Source organism: Polypterus senegalus, chromosome 12, assembly GCF_016835505.1.
Source record: "Polypterus senegalus isolate Bchr_013 chromosome 12, ASM1683550v1, whole genome shotgun sequence".
Taxonomy (NCBI): Eukaryota; Metazoa; Chordata; class Cladistia; order Polypteriformes; family Polypteridae; genus Polypterus; species Polypterus senegalus.
In genome coordinates this window covers 145,663,507-145,683,468 of record NC_053165.1, presented here as the reverse complement: position 1 = coordinate 145,683,468, position 19,962 = coordinate 145,663,507, and the positions used below count along the sequence as shown (strand labels likewise).

The 19,962-nt window shown below is 37.1% G+C and overlaps 1 protein-coding gene across 2 annotated transcripts in view; it reads right to left on the bottom strand.

The window, feature by feature from the left end:
* The window catches only part of adam10a (ADAM metallopeptidase domain 10a), a 128,807-nt gene extending 110,208 nt beyond the window's left edge, over nucleotides 1-18,599 (bottom strand). For both annotated transcript variants that reach the window (XM_039770220.1, XM_039770221.1), the window contains exon 1: nucleotides 18,421-18,599. In XM_039770220.1, the coding sequence (XP_039626154.1) occupies nucleotides 18,421-18,481 (61 nt within the window). In that variant the 5' untranslated portion in view covers nucleotides 18,482-18,599. The remainder of the gene's footprint in view (nucleotides 1-18,420) is intronic.
* Nucleotides 18,600-19,962: the final 1,363 nt, after the last annotated feature.

The following is a 19,962-nucleotide window of genomic DNA, read 5'->3' as shown; positions in this document are numbered from 1 at the left end:
GGCATAAGCATTACTGCCCACACTGGATGTCACTAAATGTGTCAAATCTCCATCACATGCCACATACACAGTGTAAATAAGACGACTGAGATTTACAATATATTACAAATAATTTATCATAGAGGAAGATGAACCAAGTGTGTGTGTGTGTGTATATTATCTCTCTCTAAAAATATAACAGCATGCTTTATTTGGTTCATCTGCCGCAACCTCCCTGCTTTAACATTCCATGATTCTGACACACACAGCATAAGCAGAATCTTAAAATAGCAGAATCTACAGGGTATAAAAACCATTTACAACTGCAAGCAAATCTGCTTGTGACCGTTTACCATACAAGTATGCAAATATAAGCTAGATCTACCATTAATGATGATATGGATTCAAACTATGAAGTTAAACAAGCCTCTGAAAATGTGACTTTTATTGGGGAAGATGGGAACACACCACACAATGATTGGCAACTGAAGCACAAAAAGCCTTAACAATTAAGGTGATCTGTTAGAGGAGTATTTAAAATACCACGTATTAACAGTATGTCATTCACAGAGCTTGTTCCTGCACACACCATCTTTGTTCCAAAACCCACACACACATAGTGAATGCTCTTTCAGAATCATGTCACACAAGACTGTAGAGTGCTGGGAACTCAAACTTATGTATGTACCACCACAGCAAGATATTACTGGTGCTTTCAGGTTCATAATTCCTAAGCTTCATAGTCATGTATTCATGTGCCTTGGTATCGAGCAAATTTGATCAAGACAGTTATGAAGTATATTCTCTCAACCTGCAATGGCACACAGCAGATTGCTCAAAAGGTGGCCGATCATTACCTTCATCTGTATCAACAGTTGCAGGTCTGTGATCACCTTCTTGACAGCCAGGAGTACTTTTTGATGTCCGCATATATCACTCATGTTCAAGCCTCTTAGATTTAGTGCCGGAAAGGTTGCCACTCTGTAAAAGTGACAATTGTTGACCATCATTGATTCCCTCACTCATGACACACAGATGCAGCATCAGAGTGCAAACAGCAAACTGTGTGAGCAGATGTACAGTGCTCCATTAATCTCATAGACCAAGAAAGCACTAATAATGCACTGGGGGAGAAGTGTTTCTTTTACAGTCATGATGCATGCAGTCTTGTCATTTTGGTTGGTTGCTTGCTCCATCAAATGGTACAACTCAGGCAGCAGCAGAAACTGCTCGAATATTTGCAGCGAGGTAAGAGGTTTTGTGCTAATTTTCTGTCCATGTGCCAGTTGCACTTCCTTACTTAGAAATTAATATCATGATTTCATTAACAACCTAAAGCCGTAACTCTTTAGCATTCTTGACATTGTTGGGTGTGGTAGTATCACACTAACACTAAACTTCCCTATTTTGGTTACTGTGTCAACTAAAGGTTTAGCTATCTGAAACAAATACTTTCCAGTCACAGCATCATATGGTTGAATGTCTTGGCAAATGAAATCAATGCATTTTTCATGATTTTATAGAACTTCTCCGACACCTTTAATTTGTAAAAGGTGTTACTGTATAATTTGGTACACCTCAGTCCAGAGGCTCCAGTCTTATGGCTGCTAAGTGGGAAAACTTTGAAGCACTTATAAAACAACAAACAAATCACAATTTCTTTCAGTCTTTTGTCAACAATGTGTGAAAATAATTCCCACACATCTGTCTTGGCTGATGACAGTTTTCTTTATGTTAAATGGGCTGTTTTCAATCCCAATTTAAACTTCTTTCAATGACTGTGTGTCTGCACTTTGCTCACTCTTTGTTTAAAATGGTCTACTCAGGAGCTGGATGTGTTCTTGTCAGAACAACAATGCTGCTTAAAACTCCAGGAAACACCAGCACATACTGGCTATCCAACTAGTCACTGGTAGTCAATCTATGGATTTGACAAGTGCAAAAGTTAGTAAGAAAATAATTCTACTACAATGCTAGTCAGTAATATATTAAGTGAAGCTCTCAGGGACCGGAGTTCAAAATGCCAACACACACAAGAATGAAGCCAAGGCACCAACACTCCAGGTCTGCTACAACTTGAAGCAGTATAAGGAACACACACCAGGAATGTGCACCTTTACCAAAGAATCTATAATTAAAAAAAACACTTAAGAAAAAAAGCAAACACTTCCCTAAAGTATGAGCTACATAGGTTTTGATCGTCCAGTAGCAGGGGTGATAAACATTAAATAAAAAAATAAAAAAAAAAAAAAGTAAAGCACACCATATAAGCAGATTAAATAACGTTATTTGTTTTTCTTTTATACAGGAATGCAACTACCCACATAACTGCATACAAAACAAAGTATACTGCAAGTCCAATCTGTGAAATTTCACTAGCATGCATTCGGTAAACTACTTCTAACATGCTATCCTAACACGCACTAGGGACCAAGATTCAAGCAAACCGTAGCTCAGCAGAGCAGAACACCATACCTCAACACAAAGGCAAGTTGTCAGGCATACGAGGAGGGGAAAACTATTGTGCCTTCTGCCTTACCAGCAGACATGCAAATGCAACACAATGCCTGTAATAAATCATCTGAAAACTCGGTCTTGACTATATGAATATAGTCTATTTGCAAGTGTCCGCTCACATACTCTGAAATATAGTTCCACACTACAAAACCGAGTTAAGTCCCACTGGATTACTGCAGAAATACAGACCTGTACATTATACTGCAAATGGTGAACACATTTTACCCCAAGTGCACATTAATTAAAATGTATGATCATTTTGAGTTAAAAGGCAGCTGTTTCACGATAATTTCACAAGTTACTTTTTTGAGAAAATTATACAATTATCTTAAATACATTTTTATTTGATATACTGTATTAATCCTGGTGGGAAAATTGTCTTTTTAAATGACCTCTGGGAGTCACAGTGCAGGGTCTATCACTGTAAAACAATCCCTGGAGCAATTTTCAGGTTAAGGGAATAGTATCCCTTCTGGGAATAATAGGACTTAAAACTGCAACCTTCCAGATACCAGTGCAGATCCTTTGCCTCATAGCCACCACTCCACCTCCAATGTGTGCTAGTTAGTGTTTAAATTCAGCATCATTATAATATTATGGCAATGCAAAAAAATATTCATAACTTACTCTTGACTCACTGAAAACACTGAGACAATCAATATTGTGAGCTAAAGCATTTCTTAAATTAAGGTGCATTTATCTGTTTAAAATAATCGTTTTAACAATTTATTGTAGGAGTTTTTTTCCTGTGAAAAATATATGGTTAATGTAAATGTATTTTTACAATGTGCATTCTTTGTGCAGGTTATCCTGATTGGAGCTTGTGGTTTGCGTGTTTAGCACAATCTAGATAATCGTATTTATTTCCAGGTGTTGCAGAGATTTGTAAAATCTCAAGTGGACATCAGTCAGCATAAGGATAATTCAGGAAAATTGTATCAACAATGTATATAGTTTATTAAATTTACCTTGGGTATTTGACATGTATAAACGAAAGCCCTGTGTGTTTGTGTGTGTGCACGCACATATGGAGCAGTTCACTCTGCTCATGCTCAGCTACAGCCACTAGACGGTGCACCCATGCACTTTTAAACTTTTCGGCATTTGCTACGAAGACCTGTGTGCAGCAAATGCCACAGCACAACAACAACGTTGTGCTAATGACACAGATGAAGAGACAACGTCGAAACTAAGCAATCGTTGCAGCTCAACAACGTGCACGTGAAACACCTCAGCAACAGAGGGAGATCACTAAAAACATCTGGAGGTATTTTCTCAATACCAACATTAATAGGACTCATATGCCAGCAATACGGCCGAGATATGGTATTGCCAGCGTCTTCTTACAAAAGTCAGTGGGGCAGCAAGCACAAGGCGAGTCCACATCCTCTGCACTGGGTAATTTTTAAGAGTCTGCTGATGCCTCTCCAAGTTCACAAACATAGTAAAACTGCTAGGGAGTCTTCAGGTTGTTTAATCCCAAAGACCACATGCAGCTAGTTCCTACAAATCAGCAAAGGGAATGGAGATGCTTCTACATACTAGCAATAAAAATTAAAAAGAAAAGAAAAAAATATATCCCAAGACAGCACATAAAAACGGCTGTTTAGCCATCATTATTATCTACATGTGTTATAAGATGTTTCAGGTAAGACAGGCATTTTGAGTTAAGATTAACATTTAAGATATAGATGATAGAAATTTTCAGGTGAGGTAGTTATGCTCACTACTCACGATACCAGAGAGTGGAAACGTGTTGAATGTCAATTAGCTCATACTTTCATTGTATTTTATACATGTGACAATTACACTATAAGCCTATATAATAAAATAACTGAATACATCCCCTTGGACATCTTTATATAATGCCAACATGGTAAATGAAATGTCACACAGGAATTATACTTGCTAGCACAAGAAACCAAGTATATTTTAAAAATATAATAAAAAGCATAATTGCTCTGGGACCCTAATAAATCCAAAATCCAAAGAAATTACCAGCACATACTCTTATTAATCATTAGACAGCCTCACTTCCATCTTGCAAATTTATGCTTTGCAATCCAATCATTATTCATAACATAGACCTGGGTTTAACAAAAGGATGACCACTTACATAAAACTGAGCTGAAAAAGAGCATTAAAACTACACATTTTAAAAGGCACAGATAAAAAGGTGCAAAAATCTGCAGCAGGAAAGAGTGTGTTTGATCTGCAGCCATCTAAACTCAAATTAACCGAGACACTACCGTGAGCTTGGTCTAAGTAATGAACTTGCCAAATACATCCTTGTAGTCTTTGGAATTCAGTCCATTTAGGCAGCAAAATTCATAACACAGAAACCAACTGCAGGACAGACTAAAAGGCCACCACCACATATATAAATAGCAGGCTGATTTAGAGTGACCAACTTACCCAAAACTTTTGTCTTTGCAACACAGGATGAAAACCTAAGTACCCAAAGGAAAACTCCTCACAAACATTGATCATCCAAGCTAGGATTCAGACCCAGGTCCCTGAATCTGTCAGGGAGCAGCAATTTAATAAATACAAATGGACTTCACGATTTATTCTCAAAAACCCTGCAAGAACAAGTTCTTTGTATGACAAATTATGGATTAAATCTAAAGTACTTTACTTTGAAAAAGCCCAAATTAACTTCAGGTTGATATACTCTTCAAAAAAATGAAGGTACTTTAGATAAATTCAATTCATCAACATCACCTGGTTAAGAGATCTTAACATGGATAAAACATATTTATGAATTACCTTGCAAAAGTAAAAGCATTCCAGTTAACGACTCTTTCATGTACAGTAGCTATCAAAATGTGGGCTAAATCCAGTTTATAAAATATTTAATATACATTAAATATTTTAGTCATTTTTGGAGAAAAGGTTTTTCAATTGCAGTTATTTTAGGAAAATAAACTTCAAAAAACTGCATACAGAGAAGAACGCTTTTGAGAAAGAAAAAAGCTTTTAGAAAAGACAGCATAGCCAAGTTATTTTAAAGCAAATGGCGGAAAACTGAGCAAGCAGCCACCTGCAATTTAATTTTCCATTGTCAAGATAATCACAGAACTCTGACCACACCTTGTTTGCAGACACTACTTAAGCCTCCTGAAAAAACACTGCTGCCAGATTGCAAGTTTTCAATCATGAGCTTCCCCTCGGGAAATCTTAGGAGAGTATGAGATACAACTAAATATACTACAGTGGGAATTCAGTGTTTTACTTAAAAGTGTCTCCTAAAGTTTCTACTACTACACTGAAATGTTGGGAGAATTTTATCAAAGCACGAAATAATTTAGAAGAAAATAGCCACACTAGGTGGGGAAAAAAAACTAACAAAATAATTATTCTTAGTGCCCAACAGGAAAGACCGTATAATCAATTTACACTTAAAAAAAAAAAAAAAAAATTACATGCAGTTTTTAAACTACTACATTTAAAAAGATACCAGAATACTGGTGTGATTTAGTTTTAGATTGCATAGGGCAAAAAACTGCCGACAAATGAGCAGTGAAAAATACATGCAGGAAATGAGCAGTCAATGGATGGCTCTTTTCATCTCTGGCAGATTTTTGGGGGTGCAGGAATTTTATTTAGGGGACACTTACAAAAATGATAATCCCTTTATCATTAAAATGTTAACTGAATTAAAGCTTTGCAGCTTGTGATAACATTCCAGCAGCTTTTGAAGAGCTTGTGCATACACTAGAGTTCCTGCCAAAATGTAATTCGCCCTGAAACCTCTACTATTCCTTACATACACAAGAAACCCCCAATGTCCTTATCAACGAACCAACTGCTCGCCGATAACCGCTTTTGTTTTGCAAATGTGTAGTTTAGCAGCACTCAGCCATCTCCGATTCAGCTGAAACCATCTTACATTCAAGATTTTCACTTTCGGCTCAAGTCTGAAGATTTTAAGGGGGAAATCAAGCTAAAGTTAGAAAATGGAATGAACCTTAACAAAACTGATAATGGCATTTCTCAATGCACTTGTGCCACCTGCCTGGAAAGGACTGGATATCAACAGAATAAAAGGTTTTGTCTTGTCCTCGCAACCACTTTTGCACCACTTTCTTCACATCGTCATCTGTCTTAAATCAACAAACACCCAGAGTTTTTTTAGCGGACCAAAAAGGTGGAAATACCACGGTGCCAAATTTAGTGAATAAGGACGATGTGGCAATACCTCAAACTTCGGTTTCTCCTGAAAAGCCTTGGTGTTTTCAGCAGTGTGTGGGAGGGCATTGTCTTGAAGCAAAAGGACTGCTTGAGATAGTAGCCCCCACCACTTGGATTGAATAGCAGACTTCACAATGGTTTCCAGCAAGTCACAGTAACTTGCACTAGTGACTGTAGTACCCCTCAGCATGTAACTTGGGTGCACGAGTGGTTACGAGGACAAGACAAAACCTTATATTCTATTGGAATCTAGGCAGGTGCGAAGTGCATTGAGAAGGGTGGAGACTACATTGAGAAATTATCGGTTTTGTTAAGGTTCGGTCCGTTATGTAATAAATCCCACTTTCTAACTTTAGTTTGACTCCACCTCGGATCTAGAAAAGAGTTGTAAGCAATTATATAGGTAATGATAAACAACTTGAAATACTAATACATTTGTGTATTCCGCGTTTACAACGATCTACACAAAGGTACAATGGATTAAGACTTAATTAAAACACAAATCAAATGTGTTTAATAAAAAATTAATTGTGAATGTTAAATTTTACTTTTGTGACAATCATGCTTATATGACATCAATGTAACTACAATGGCACATATGTAACTACAATGGCACACAGACAATTTGTCATTTAGCATTGACTTTTACTTCAAACTTACACCGACTATTACAAAAATTAAATGTGTTTATTACAACAACCTGAATGTGAAACACATACATTAAAAATTATATTTGAACTGGACAGTCTAGACATTCACAGCAACATGCCATCTGAACAATCTTTTTATTCAGTTTTATTCTTAAATAAAAGCACACTTGTTTCATTATACTTTTTGTGAAAGTGTTCATTTTATATTACATTAACTACTTAAATGACATTACATCTCTGTCTCTCGAGCTCCTCACGTATAACTCCTTGAGTAGACATCATAGTACAACATAGCCTACACAGAAAAAAAAATTCAGATGCATAAAACTGTGCGTAAGCAAGGTTGTATGGGAAATTTCACCGAGTGCAAAATGGAGGTCCTCAAAATTTCCACTTTAATTTCATAGTTCATTTTGTCATTAAAGAAAAATGTTGTAAACTTCATCTTAAAGCTGATGTTTAATATACTAGTTTTTTTAAACTGCATCGTAACTAGACTACCACATTAAATGCTTTGCATTCCAAGTGTTCCCAACCCAGTCAATCACTACATGTTTCTTAAATGGGCTTTCTTTTACACCAATAGAAGCGCACAGGTAGTGATTTGAACATTTCATACAGTCAAGTCTAATAAATCAAAGAAATACTGAACCCCCACCCAACAGCAACTAAAGCTATTCTATAAAAGGAGTGAGGAAAGAAGGGTATTTTTCCCCAGAATGGAAGCTTATTCTAAAATGTTATTGATTAAATCATGCCAAGTGAGAGTTTGATTTTTCCCCGATTTCAAGTAGTATAGAACATCGGTTAACCACTGACTTAAGAGTGGTGGGGTGGGAATCTTCCAGTTGAGCAACAGAAGTCTATGTGCTAGTAATGTTGTAAAGGAAATTAGTTTGTTTGCCCTTCTCCACTTTAAGGCTATCTGGGAATACACCAAACACAGCTGTTAAATGGCATAGCAGCGATTGTAACACCAAGGCTATTCGATAGCAATGCAAGATTTTTGCCCAAAATGTTGTTAATCTGGAGCATGCCCAGAACATATCAGTGAGGCTAGAACTAGATTTCAGCATTCACAGAATGAATCTTGCCCTGGAAACATTTTGTACAATTTTAAAGAAATAAATGCGCTCATTAAAAGATTAAGTTGAATGACTGAATGCTTTCCACATATGGAGCTTGAGAGTACATGTATTCTGTGTATGGTTGCCTTCCACTCCTTTTCTGAAATATTAAGTGACAGATCCTTTCCCCAATGTACAATGGGCCTTTGAAAGGAAGAGAAGATTTTATAAATAGTAGAGATGCTATCTGAGTCTTCAAGACTGATCAATAGTTCTTCTGGAATAGAACAAGGTGGAAAGTGAGAAAAATTGGGCAGGTTCTGTTTAGCAAAGTTTCTAGCTTGATAGTACATGAATTGTGTTGATAAGAAGTTGTATTTGAAGCGCAATTGTTTGTAGGATGCAAATACATTATCTATGCACAAGTCTTCAAGGGTATTAATCCAGGACATTTTCCAGACATTGAATAGTGCATATGTTTTAAAGGTTGGGAAAATCAATCAATCAATCAACATTTATTTATATAGCACAGATTCATACAAGAAAATGTAGCTCAAAGTACTTTACAAAATGAATAGGTGGTTGTTATATAGAGCTGTAACAGATGGAAGTTTTTCTGTCTTAAAATGCTTCCTACATTGGTTCCATATTCTGAGACAATGAAGGGTAATTGGATTTTTGGTGACAGCAGTTTGTATGAACAAGGGCACAAAGCAGGGAATAAAGAGATTTTATTTCAGTAATAAAATTTAAAGCTGGGTAGTGCCATGCCCCCTTCTGCTTTAGGTCACTGTAGAGTCTCCCTTTGGATGCATGGATGTTTTGAATTCCAAATTAATGAATGAGTCCAATTTCTTAAAAAAATGATTAATTAATGCATATGGGGATGCTCTGAAAGAGGAAGAGCAGAATGGGAAGGATGGCCACCTTAACAATGCTGATTCTCCCTGCTAATGCAAGGTGGAGAGCAGACCATCTTGTTACATCTTTATTTTTTTCTATGCAGAAAGCAAAATTTTGTTGAAAAAGAGCTTTAAATATCATGGGGTAAATATCACAAGTAAATATAAACTGACCTGCTAAGTTAAATGGGAAGGTGTCCAGTCCAATACTATGTGCTACAAAATTCACTGGAAAAAGCATGCTTTTATTCACATTGATTTTAAGTCCATATATCTTTTGAAAATCTGGTAATGCTTTTAGGACTACTGGCACAGAATTTCATGGGTCAAATAATAAAGTTATTATATTAGTACCATATCATCTGCATATAGTGATATTTTCTGCTCATGTCCATCTCTGAGAATCACTTTATCTATGAGGGATTTTGAAAGTATATAGGCAACGGTTCAATGGTAATTGCAAAGAGCTAAGGTAATAAGGGGCATCCTGGTCAAGGAACATGTTCTATTTTGATTTTATCTGAAGTAATGTTGTTAATACCAGGGCTATGGAGGCGGAATCAAGGAGTCAGAGACAATTGTGGGTACCTGGGGTCGGAGTCAGCAAAAATGTACCAACTCCTAATAAATTTAAAATTGTAAATATAATAATAAAAAAAAAAAACAACAAGTTCATATGTCCCATTTCACAAACAATAGTCATAATTAAGTACTTCTCTGATGTAAGAATAAAGCCCAGCGCATAGTTGTGTTACTACTAGTGTGAAGTTCAGCGGAGCTATTATACAACCTGACATTCACATATTGTAATCTGGATTATGGCACATTACAAAAAGGGTTTTCATTTATTTCAGATACAATGTGTCTAACAAGTGTGAGTATAAACAAGTGTAATGATGTAGGTGGAGGTGTGTGCTATGGCCTGATGTGTGTTCAGGGGTTCTTGCCTTTTGTTTAAACTAGCCAATACGGTAGAGAGTCAGCTTCCTAGCCAGTAGCTCTGTGGTTAAATGATGTGCATGTTGCCTTCCTTCAATCAACATGGAAATACATTAGCATATTAAATACAAAGGAGTCAGAGTCGAAGGATTTATCTACCGACTCCACAGCCCTGGTTAATACAAACTGAGGCTTCTCAACTAGTATAAAGTAGTTTGATCCATGCACATATGTTTGGGTTGAACCCAAATTTGTGCAATGTGGTGAATAAGTAGTCCCATTCAACAATATCAAATGATTCTACAAATAGGATCTCTGAGGTGTAAAGGCACGTAGCAAACACAGATCCTGTGCTCTCGGCACATATAAAGCATATAAGGACAATACGTTCTAGATGAAACGTCAACGATTTAGCAAAGAAGAAAGAGCAGCGTGGAGAAAAAGAGACCAAAGGTGTTGGAGAGAAAAAAAGGCAGGTAAGAGATTATGAAAGCAGTGGAACTCAAAAGGCTCAAACAAACGATGGCGCGATACACATGCAGTGAAAGGTAAAGAATATGAAAGCAGTAAAATTCGAAAGTATTGTAGCGTCCCAGCCAGGTTGAAGCCTTTTTGTTTTAAGTGATTGCTAGGTCCGATTGAGGGAGGGCAGAGTACAGGACGGAAGACTGATAGCAGGGTATTGATTGTTGTGGTAAAAGGGGTTGAGACCCGGGGGATGAGGGGTTGGAGAGGGTGCTAGAAAGTTGCGTTTGGGGTTGCGAAGTTTGCGATTGTTCAAGTAAAACTTTTGTGACACTTTATTACGCCAGTCGCTACAGTATCAAAAAAGATAGTAAAGATCACATTAGCACAAACAAAACGAAATTAATCATCAGGACCAGGTGTAATTGAAAAAAAAAAAAAATACCAGGACAAAGCAAGGTCAGAAATCAAAGGCAAAGAGCAGAAAACAAAGTCTTTTCACCTTCACATCATTCAATGCAGAAAACGTAGATTTACACAGTAATGGACCATACGTTATGAGAATCTGTGGTCCTGCAACAGTTAATGCAACGACAAGTTTAATTTCGAAGAAAACACAATTCGGTCAGGTGTATACTTATGATCACGGAGAAGCGATCACAACGCGAGCAGCAGAGACACGAAGTGGCAAAAAGGACAGCGGTTGTACAGGCTTTAAAATGATCGATGCAGCTTCCTCTTCTTCACAACACGAGCAGCGTTATATGTCCTGCAAGAAAGATATGTAACCACATCCGGGGTCAGAAATAAAAGACAAGTATTGATTTTACAAAAGTTTTTAAAGTAAAAGTGAAAATAATGCATATGGTAACAATTCCCATGAAAATAATCTTTTAAAATTGTATATCCAGTAAACCAAACATGGGGGTGGGTGTGCGGAGCGAGCAGGGAGCGGAGCCCCCTAGTATTATATTAGACAAATGAAGGGTAGAAGTGTCTGCCTTTAATAAATCTGGTTTGGTCTTGTTATATTACAGAAGGAAGCACTTTCTCAATCCTTCTGCCTAGAACTTGAGAGTATCTTAACATAATTATTCAGAAGAGAGATTGGTCTGTATGATGCACATTGTAGTAAGTCCTTGCTCTTCTTAGGAAAGATTGTAATTAATGCTTGGAGAAAAGTTTTGAGGTACAATTTGTTGTCTTTAGCTTCAATAAAATTTGCTAATAAATAGTGGAGCTAACTTATTTGAGAATTTATAAAATTCCATTGGGCAGACATCAGGGCCAGCTGCTTTCTAACATGGAAGCGAGTTTAAAGAATTTAATACATTCTGAAAGTGTCAGAGATTTACCCAGTTCCACAGCACTGACAGTATCTAGCCGTGGTATCTGTAATGAATCAAGAAACTCAGAGTATCTTTTTAGACGGAGTAGAATATACGGTCTTATAGTACTCTTCAAATGGAAGTTATATTTTTATGGCCAATAATTTTCTCTGTCTGTGTTAATTGCTGTTATTGCATTACATACTTCCTGCTTGTGGATTTAATGGGCTAAGATCTTATTGGACTTTTCTCTATGTTCATAATAATGATGTCACAATTTAAAGAGAAGTTGTTCCATTTCTTTAGTAGCCAAGAGGTTAAATTGTGAATGCAAAACCTGTCTTTTCCTAGGTTAGGATTTAGGTACCTTCATGGGTCATACAAGTTATGATCCGTTAAAAACTGTGTAATTATCTTTAAGACCCTTAACATCCCAGCTCACACAGTTCACTATTTGGTCATGGAAATATTTCTTCATTTTTTTAGTCAGTCAGTCAGGGCTTTGCCTTTTATTAGTATAGATATCTTCTTAGTTTGTTATTTTATAGTAATGTACAAATTAAGGAGATTAGACTTATTACAAACTAAAAAATGAACAGATCACGCAGCACTTAATCAGCAGCTAGTTTCGTCTATCGACTACCAAAAATTACTATATTACTGATCTTATTTTAATGGAGTTAAAATAGGGATTTATATAAAAAAAAAGCGTAATTAAATGTTAAAGGCACTTCTTGCCCATGCCTTTGGCAACACACAATTCCACACTAGTCCAGATGCAGCTTACAGCATGTCCTGCTGTCTTCATTCTCATTAGCTGCAGAGTTAGCAGAGACCACCCAAAAAAGCAAGCTAAGCTGTAATTAAAAAAATATATATTTTTTATTTATTTATATATACACACACATACACAAAGTACAGTACAGTCCAAAAGTTTGGACAAACCTCCTCATTCAATGTGTTTTCTTTATTTTCATGACCATTTACATTGGTAGATTTTCACTGAAGGCATCAAAACTACTTGGTCAAATAGCCCTTACACAGCCTGGAGTACATGGAGGAGTGAGCATCACAACCAAGTCAAAGAATAAACTGTGCTGTATGCAGAGACTAAAAATCATATACAAGTGTTATTTTGTTTTCAAGCAGAACTAATTTTAGGATTGAAAGGGTGAAAAAAGCACAGTAATATTGAACGGTTTACTGTACCCGTCAGCCTGCAAGATCTAGCAAATGCTTGTGCAGTATTGAGTCATTTCATGAAATGTACAACATGGAAACAAAAACGTTAACTATGATGCAGCAGGTAACCACCTTTCAAACTGGCAAGTCTTTCTATAGCTTAGAAAATGAAAAACAATATTTAGCAGCTTGTTAATCACATGTGATAGTTTGAATGTTTTAACAATACCCCTGTTACAAATAAGTTTTCAGCCTTAGAAAATGGCCTTTAGAAGTCAGGGCTAAACTCCATTACAAGCAGACATTGTCTTATGCAGTTACAGAAAAGGCAGAAGACAAATTTCATAAAATTCCTCGAACTTTACAGATAAAAGCTGCAATGAAAAGTCACAGGTAACCCCAAATTCCCCATATAATGCTGGGCTACCAGGTTTACAAAACGGGTAGCCCAACAGACTACCATATGCATTTACAATTTGTCCACACCGGACATTGAATAATTTCGAAAGATATTCTGTGATAAAACTTAAGGTCATATTACCCAAAAAACAAAATGGGAGACCCACAAAAGTCCAAAGGTTTCTGAAGATAAATTACTTTCTTTGTGTACTTGGAAACTGGTCAGAATCAGTTTCCACTTAGAAGTGTACAAGTTACTGGTGAAGAGGGCAAAAATAATCAATTCAGTAAGATTGTCTTCAGATGGAGTATGCCCATGTGTGTATAGTATATTTATTACTTTATTTGTTTAGGACTGAATGCTACGTTCACCAAGTAAAAGTGCATCTTACTCTCTTTAATCCACCTCACATAGCCCAATAACAGCTCTACATCTAGAAATGACTCATTCTCTTCTTATGTTTTACTATTACTAAAACAAACACATACCAAATATTATAATCTTACTTGCAATGAAAAAGAAATAACACACACAGAAAGGGGGGCTGGAACAGACTCAAAAGGCAAACCAGAGAAGAAAGTGTAAATTTATTTTTCAAGAAATAGCTAGGTGTGTTAATCACACATGGCAATTACCAAGGAGAAACAAGACAAAACCAAGAAAAAACAATGTTTTACTTTGCAGGGATTGCAAATGAGGGGGTGAAATATTTTTGAATTTATGAAAAGACAGAATAAGAGAACAAGGAGCATTTCTAGAAATTCTACTCTCACCACAAAGTTGATCTGAATAGGAGAGTAGCAGTACTACTTCTTACATCCAAACAATACATGCCTGTCTTAAACCATTACATCACAACCAGGTGAGAATTTGAGAATATCCATTACACACTACACAATTACTGTTGCTTCCGTTTATATATCATGGGGGTCGACGCACAACCTCAACAAACGATGGATCAAACTAAATAGAAAGTGTGATCCTAGTGCCAGGCAACTGCAGTGGTAGAGATGGTAATATGTTCAATATACATAATATTTAAGCAGAATGTGCTATTTTGCAGTGCAATACAAGGATAAAAATAAACAAAAATATTTATACACTGCTCCTCTAAGAAGTAGGGAAACAGAGATTAAACTGTCATAATTAAGGGACTTAATTGCAAGTACAGTAAAAATTCAGATTGCTGAGGATTACAATTTTACACAAGGAAAACAAGAAACAGGTGGATCATTTTACTTTTGTACATTTTAGATCTTGAAGAGCCGGCAAAAGAATACAACTACCCTACTAATACAAATGCTTTCCCTTCCAGTACATATATTTGATTCAGTCTGGGCTACAACCAGACACATACCATGAAAACATAGAAACTTATAGATATGATCAGTAAACTCATGAAAACTATCTCAACATTAAAATGCCACCTCACTGCCACATTAGCTGGTTTGTACAGGCTCTGAGCATCATTGATGACTGATACACAAAAAAAAAAACTATTCTTCAGTGACTAAGTAGTAAACACTAGCTTCAAATTAAATCCTCCACACTCCCTAAGGTCTTGTCAATCTATAACAAATCTCTCTAAAGTCTAGCCAATCTGTAACAATTATTTTTTCAATTATGAAATATTTTTGCCAATTAAATGGGAACTTAAAAATTAAATTCAGCCTCCTAAAGGACAACACTCAACGTGTACACGACCCTATATACACATACATATATACACACACATATACATACACACACTTAAAAGGTACAATGAAGGAAACCAAAGTTACCTTTACAGTGCTAACTGATATAAACCAAATGCATTATAAAACTATATATGCTGTACTTGAAGACTCTGGAAATGAGTGGTTAGTCATTTTCATGGGCACTGCAAGTGACAAGAACAGCCACAGTATTCTACAAGTGCATTTTCATATTGCGTGCTTCTCAGGTAAGCTAAAATGGCATCATATTTGTTTTATGGAGGTACAAATGATTGACAGTAAACTTAATTATGCACTTTAACCTTTGTATTAAGGGGGAACTATATTGAAAATCATCTAAAGAGTTACTAAGGTTATATGCAAAAAACAAAAATATTAAATCTTATTTTAAATTTTCTCCAAAGTGAGGAGTTCTACCAGTCCTACACATGCAGTTACTTACTAGGGTTAAATGCAGTTATCACGTTATGTATCATCAAGCCTACTACTTATAGTCTAATAAACTTGCACCATCAACAACCTCTTACCTCATATAATAAGCCTTTGACACAAAAAAAGGAGTCACAACATTATCAAGTGCATGACAGCAGGGTCACAGTAATGCTGCTTGCATACTTTTAATTTTCCTACACTTCCACTTGTTTGTGGAATTTCCACATTTATGCACCAATCATGCATCACATATAACCCTCATTATTTGCCTTCCAGGAGGCATACCCATATGGCACTTCCATGTAACTAAGGTTTCCTGTTCAGATGACAGGAACACCAATAAAATTTGATTTTTCATTGTCTATCCCTCACTTCTTAGATCAGTATGCCATATGCCACCCTATTAGGTGATCAAACCTCACAGCACCTTATAAGCAGTCAGACGTACACTGCCACTTTATGAGATACCAGTCAAACTACATATACATGCTTACCTATAATCATAAGCCCTCAGTCGGGACAAAGAAGAAAATGACTGCTGTACAGATCTGCTTGTTTCATTGCTTCTTCAAATCAAAAAATATGTATTAAAGTATATCATGAGAAAACTAAGTGCCTCTCAGGAAAGTGGTAGGCCCAGGAGGGATTATATTCATGGTGTAAAAAACTCAAGTGTGGGGCTGTCAGAATAAGCTCTCCTGAAAACATTTTTAAAATTTGCTTTTTAACAGATTACAAAAAAAAATTCAGAAGTTAAAGAATTGGACTATATATTTGCCTCATGTTGTCAGTGTAGGCTAGGTTGTCACTTTGTTGCCTGAGCCTTGCCCTGCAATACAGCAATGGCCTTATCACAAAATGGCACCCCTCAAGTGAAAAAGTATATCTTGGTCTACTTTTGATGATTAGCACTACAAATTAACTGTGTAACTTTTTGATGAGGAGATATACATTGTCACCAACCCCGCCTCAAAAAGGTCAGGGGTGAGGATTCTTAACAGCACAGAATAATTCACACCCTAATTCTCTCAATCAGCTAAACAGCGAACTTAACAGAGATACGTGTAGAGCATGCTGTGGACTCGACAATAGAGAGGGTCAACCATAAAGTCAGAGTCCCTGAAACACAGGAAAAGTGACCTTTAGAAAGCCCTAGCATTCCCAACAATAAAACAAACACTGCAGACCTGCTTTCTTTAGAACAAAAGAAAAATAACACAAGAACTGCTTAAAATTACATATGTTGAAGATGTCTTTGTTCTGAACAAATCATAAAAAGACGGTTACCGTTAACAAGTTAATCTGTAATCGATATAATCCAATATTACTTGTCTACTTGCACCGTCAAAAAGAAAAAAATAGGACCGTGCGTAGAAAAAAAAAAAAACTTTTATACAAGTGCAGGCAAGGACGCAAGACTGACAGACAGGAGGAGGAGCTAAGATAGTACACAGCGAGATGTGTAAACTGAGAAATCAACTAAAACTTTGTACTACGGCATATTACAAAAAGTGAGTTCATTTCGGAAAGTTCACGTTGTGAACGGTTAAACAATGCAAAAGTGAAAAAGCAGGCCTTTCGCGTTTATATAAAGGCTCATAACGATGGGGTCTCTCCTAAAGATCTCAGAGTGTGCAAAAGTGCGACACACCCAAACAAACATCCCAGACAAAGATTATTTAGATTTTAGGGATAGCTTGAATCCCGGTATTCACTTTCAAATGTCAAGTCCGCCTTCTATATCGCTGGCATACTGTTACATCGGTTTGATCAACAGAAACCAAAGTTGACAATGAAATGGACTTCCAGCTCCGCACCAAACTAAAGGTTTGGCCCTGAGGGGCCTAGAAGTCATTATCTACTGGTTTCCGTTTCCACTTCTTCGGGAAAGGTGGGTTCGAAGACGGGTGGATATAGGATTCATTAGTAACGGCCCTTCTTCTTGCCGAGTGACATTCTGCTTAATCCCTCTTTATAAACACTAATCTCCTGTCGGGATAGCCAAGTGCGAAGCATACAGAAGCCTTCAAACCACGAATCGTGCTGACAGACAATGAAGTCCATCGCGCCCGACAAGGGAACAAGTGCACACACGCCAGCTGTTTATGCCGTGAAGAGAGCAACGCTACATTAGAGAGGTTAGGAGGGAAAAAAAAGGGGTGGTGGGGGGCGCGCACACACGCACAAAAACATAATCGTTTAGCCAATCAAATACAATCTTGGCGATTGATTTCATTCGTTCAGCCACTTTTATTGATCGTGAATCACTGGCTTATAAACCACAATCGCCTGAAGTCAGAAAAAAAACAAACAATCAAGCAGCCAACCTGCTCTATCGAGTAGACTTTGATCAGGAAGGAAAGAACAATCAGAAAAGCGCCCTTCCCGTGGCAGTCTGTCACAGTCGCCACCTCCATTTTCACGAATTTATTCGCACCAATGTCCTTTCCACTCACTCGAGGGTTCCTTCCGTTCCATTTGCCACTCCACATAACCCACTATGCAACCAATTAAAGCACGAAAGGACACCGCTCCTTCCTCAAGAGACGGAGGTTTTTGCCCCAAACGCCTCTGAGCTCTCACACGACGCGACGCGACGCGACGCGCCTCGGCTACCGAACACTTCCGACACGACTTAGTTCCCACTTACCCCCGCTGTAGGATATGCAGTAGAGGAAAATATACATTTTTACGATACTGGATAAATCCATTGTTACAACATTGACAACACAGTCGTCGTCTTTCTTCCGTTACCCGCTCTCCGGCTCCCTTTCAGGGTTTATGGCAGCGCTCGGCGCTCCACGGGAGCTCTGCCGTCTCAAGCGGAATGACATCACACGTATATCCCGCCCTCCTCCGCCGGACACCCGGGCACGCCCACTTTTTTTGTATCGTGAGAGTGTCAATAGCCTTTCTTAACCCTATCACGCTTCTTTATTTGCAGTAGTTTGGAATCTTGCAGTTTAATCTTGGTGATTTTTTTTAATTTTCTTAAAAGCGAAACTAGCGACATGTTCACGTTTCCAGACATTCAGGATCCATTACAATCTCAACGTAATAGTTTAACGTTTCAGATACAGTCCCGGAGACTCATCACTAAGAAGGCGACAAGTCATAATGAGAGCAAGGTGCGTCTTATGTGAAAAATGTAAAATGGTGTTATCAGTGTCATCTCATAATTTGACCAGCTGCTTTTCAATTTAAATGTAGAGAAAAACGACACTGTTAAAGCAAAAAGTATACTATTCTGAAATAATAATCGAATTCAGAATAAGTGAAAAAATTGAAAAAAAAATCTAAAAGAAAAAGCATGACAGGTAACCTCAACTTTACGCGCAGCATTTTATACTGACCACCAAATTAACGAATTTTCTTTTTTTATAAATTTTCATTGATTTTAATTAGAAACATATGACATTCCATACAGTCAAGATAAACTTAACAAATCAAAGCAAAATTCCACCCTCACCCAAGACTTAACGAATTTTCCATGCAAATAAATATCCACTATTACTTCATGGAAAAGGATTTTGCAACATTCCAGGTACAACACTGGAGAAAAAATATAAGTTAAACAATTCACTGTTTATAGGTCACTGTTATGATGAACATCCATCCATTATCCAACCCGCTATATCCTAACTACAGGGTCACGGGGTCTACTGGACCCAATCCCAATCAACACATGGTGCAAGGCAGGAAACAAACCCCAGACATGATGAACGTTATGTCTTATTTATGTAAATATAAATAAGACTGAATTGACTGAACTAATATTTGCAGGTTAATACTGTAAAGAACCAACTTTTTGAACCTGAATCTAAACAGTGTTTGAAATTTGAAAGTTGCAGCTTCCCTAAGTGATATTAACAGCATGGGTTTATAAATGAAAGTGGCTGTGTGAGTGTGGACACATGCATGAATAGGTCTTATGCTGGACTGGTGCTCTGATCAGAGCTGTTTTCTGCCTTGCACCCAATGCTGCAAGATAAGCGCTGACACCCCCCAACAACAACCATGAATGCAATCGTGTGGGTTTCAAATTGTTAAGTCATATATCGTAATAAGTGTTTTAAGACAACCATTGAACAGAGAGAAAGGTATAGGCTAAATGAATAGAAGATGGGCTTATAATACTGTAACAGGATGTGTACAAAGTCAGACACGGATTCTGTTCTTCTTTTTCAAATAC